Genomic DNA, 3501 nt, shown 5'->3' with positions numbered 1-3501 from the left:
CTTTTTATATTAAATACTAATATAACACTTCTAAAAACTTGATATACTTGATAAAAATCAATAATTATATGATTTATCTCTTTTAATATATATAAAATAGTCACTCATTGAAAAACGCCATGGCTCGTCAAGGCTTGTCATGACTTAACTTTTACCTTGCCGCCAAGTCACGCCTCACGTTATTTAGAACCTTGATTCTATCTGCAACGTACACTAAAGAAATCTGAATTTAATGTCACCTTTCACTGTGTTAATGGGTTCAATAAAAATGTCACGTCTCCTTTTTAATATGAAAGAAAAATGAAGCCCCACTATTTGTTTCTATACAAATCAATAATTAAAAAAGGAAGTAAAATAATAGTGAGGAAGAGAAGGTTCGCTATAAGTAGTGTGGAAGGTTCGGATAAGTAGTATCTAGAACCTTCGTCTTCCTTCTTGCCCTGAAATTTTGCACATTTCGTCTGCATTTTTGCCCAAATTCAACTCTTGTTTTTACAAAAAAACCCATAAATTTAGTATACCAGAACTTTCTTAAAGGGGATAGCTCAGCGCCAGCCATGATTCTGGCAGTTATCAACAACTTTCCTCAAATGTCAGTTTGTCCTTTAGATTCCATTTATGTTATCTGTTTTTAACTGAAATTTTGCTCAAAAGCCCTAATCTACTCTAGATTTGGTCTTTGTGTATACCAATCTGTTTGATCTTTCATCACAGCAAGCTTTATTTTATTTTATATATTCTCGGGTTTTCTGCAAAGTTAGATGAACCCATCTGAGTTTTCAAAGAAAAATCGTGAGATTTGTGATTATCTTGTTGTAATTTGTTTGGTCTAATTATCGTCGTGCAAACTTTAATCTTATATTTCCTAGGTTTTGATGCAAATTTTGATGAACCCATCTGAGATTTGTGATTGATCTTGTTCTGATTTATTGGGTTTTATCGTCGTTGTCGGTAGTACGAATTTCAATCTTCTATTTCCTGAGTTTTGCTGCAAACTTGAATAAAACCCATCTGAGTTTGAGTTTTTAAACAAAAGATTCTGGATTTGTGATTCGTTTGGGTTTATTATCTTGGTAAATTAAAACCCATCGATAAAGACTTGTGAATTAGAAGGGATCGATTATGAATCCTTTCTTCTCGGTCGTTAAGGAGGAGTATCCATCAAGTGGTGGCGACGGCGTAAGGCTGCCGACGGCGATTCAAGCACCACTTCCACAGCCAATGGAGGGTCTTCATGATGCTGGGCCCCCACCTTTTTTGACGAAAATCTATGATATGGTCGATGACCCAAGTATTGACCACATTGTTTCTTGGAGCAGAGGGGGTCAAAGCTTCACTGTATTGGATCCACATGCTTTCGCCACTAATCTCCTCCCTCGATACTTTAAACACAACAATTTCTCTAGTTTTGTCAGGCAACTCAATACTTATGTAAGTCTTTCTCTTTTAATTCTTTTGTATGGTTTTAATTCGCAACTAAATTAAAAATAATCAAAGTTTCATTTATGCAAAGCTAGAAGAAGATGTGATTGATTATGGCAAAAGATGGGGCTACGAAATGATGAATGAAGAATATGGGAAATTAGTATTAGATATATTTAGTTAGTATATATATGTTTTATTCGGGAATTGTTGGCTATAGAGCTTTCGGTTTCTGAACGCAGGGTTTTAGAAAGATAGATCCTGATGTGTGGGAGTTTGCGAATGAAGCGTTCGTGAGGGGTCAAAGACACGTTTTGAAGAACATCAAGAGAAGACGCGCGCCTTCTTCCTCTTCATCATCATCTTCAGCTACTTCTCAGGGTTGTCCTGAATCATTCGGATTGGATGAAGTTGGGCGTCTGAAACACGAAAAGCAAGTTCTGATGATGGAATTAGTAAACCTCCGACAACAGCAACAGAACACTAGGGCTCAACTTCAAGCCATGGAAGTCAGGATCCGTGGGACAGAGAAAAAACAGCAGAAGGTGATGAGTTTCTTGGCGAAAGCTATGCAAAATCCTGAATTTGTCAGAAAGTTAGTCCAACATGGTAGAAGACAGGACCTTCTAGACGCCATTAGAGGGTTTGATGGTGTTGAAAGTGGCGAATCCAGTGGAACCAGAAACAAGCTTATTAAAGATGAACCAGAGGAGGAGGAGTTTTCTCAGGTGTCTGAGCTTGAGGCACTTGCTTTAGAGATTCAAGGATTTGGTAGAGCCAAAAGAAACCAAGAGGAAGAAGAAGAAGAAGAAGCTAATCATATGTGTGAGGGGAATGAGAACGAGAAAGAACTTGATGATGAATTCTGGGAAGAGTTGTTTAGCGAAAGATCAGGTGTTGAAGATGTGAATTTCTTGGCTGATAAGTTGGATTTCTTGGGTTCGAGCCCCAAGTAGGAAGCTTAGCTAGCTAACCCTTTCTTCATCTTCCATTGTTATTTCTTGATCTTTGTAGTTAGGTACTGATGATGGTGACCGAAGATGACTGATATTTCACAGATTTTAAGAAGCTGCTGATATTGGTTTCGTTGTTTGTTTTCTATATGTCTATGTACAAATTACAAATTACAAAACCAATTCCATCATCTTAATTTTAATTCCGGTTTTCTTGTCATTTCACAGGGGATTCCATTCCAATAATACCATTGCCAACACACACTATCATGTTCATGTTCTTGTTTTTATGGGTTGTTGTTTAAGTTTTGTAGATTTGATACTCTTATGTTACTACTCTTTTTTGCTAATCAGATTGGAAGCATATTCTGCTGACTGAAATGAAGTTGCTTGTTCTCAAAGGTTATGATTGTTAATGCTTTGAATTGAATGTGTGTCGATTATTAGTTACTGAAAGGAGTGTGTATTATTATTGTTAATTTCATGGTGAATCTATATCTTGTGGCTTATATGTTATAATAATATGTTGTAGATTGATCTGAGGATATTGAAGCGGTCCAACCGGAGATTCAATTGCTGTGCAGCTATTGATCGATGGCTATTTGAGCTATTTCTTTCATCATAAGAAAACCCAGTAAATGGGTTTTACTTACAAGGGTTGATATGTTAATTAAATAAATATATTTCGATATATTACATGTTGTATTATTCACCTGTAATTTAATGATGGGACTGAGTGTTCTTTTGAGGTTTTAACTTGAGAGAGTGGAGCCTCTTGTCTAGTAATTATTCAAATATTTGTTATCTGATGGGTTTTGTATGTAGCCTTTAGGAAAGCGGAAGCGTGGAGGTTCCCTTGCCACGTTTTTTTGATTGCTTGTGGTTGCTTTGCGTTGCGTTTTTATTTGTGGGTCATATATTATAATATTATTATCCAACTGGAGATTGAATTGTTTTGCGGCTATTCATGTTCATTTTACTTTTGTGTATTCAACTGGAGTCGTATTATTTAGAATTAGAATTACAAAACTAAGCTATAGAGTACAGCTTGAAATTTGAATCAGGTTCAAGAACCAATGTTGATCATCTCAACAAGTTAGGTTGCCTTTAGTTGCAGAAAAAATGA

At 36.0% G+C, this 3501-nt stretch overlaps 1 protein-coding gene across 3 annotated transcripts; it reads left to right on the top strand.

The window, feature by feature from the left end:
• The first annotated feature begins 380 nt into the window (after positions 1-380).
• Positions 381-3184, top strand: LOC145114486 (heat stress transcription factor A-7a-like). 3 transcript variants are annotated; one of them, XM_079050503.1, is made up of 5 exons: positions 381-1431; positions 1665-2316; positions 2437-2503; positions 2604-2777; positions 2908-3184. In XM_079050503.1, exons 1-3 carry the CDS (start codon positions 1123-1125, stop codon positions 2445-2447), a joined length of 972 nt encoding a protein of 323 aa, XP_078906629.1. In that variant the 5' UTR covers positions 381-1122; the 3' UTR covers positions 2448-2503; positions 2604-2777; positions 2908-3184. The 3 variants fall into 3 exon arrangements, with proteins under 3 accessions (XP_078906629.1, XP_078906628.1, XP_078906627.1); XM_079050502.1 differs by having other exon boundaries at positions 2437-2777; XM_079050501.1 differs by having other exon boundaries at positions 383-1431; positions 1665-2503.
• The last annotated feature ends 317 nt before the right edge of the window (positions 3185-3501 follow it).

The sequence above is a fragment of the Lactuca virosa genome, chromosome 5 (assembly GCF_052849685.1).
Source record: "Lactuca virosa cultivar CGN04683 chromosome 5, Lactuca_virosa_CGN04683_v6, whole genome shotgun sequence".
Lineage (NCBI taxonomy): Eukaryota > Viridiplantae > Streptophyta > Magnoliopsida > Asterales > Asteraceae > Lactuca > Lactuca virosa.
The sequence above is the reverse complement of the archived record's forward strand: the minus strand, read 5'-3'. Positions and strand labels throughout refer to the sequence as shown.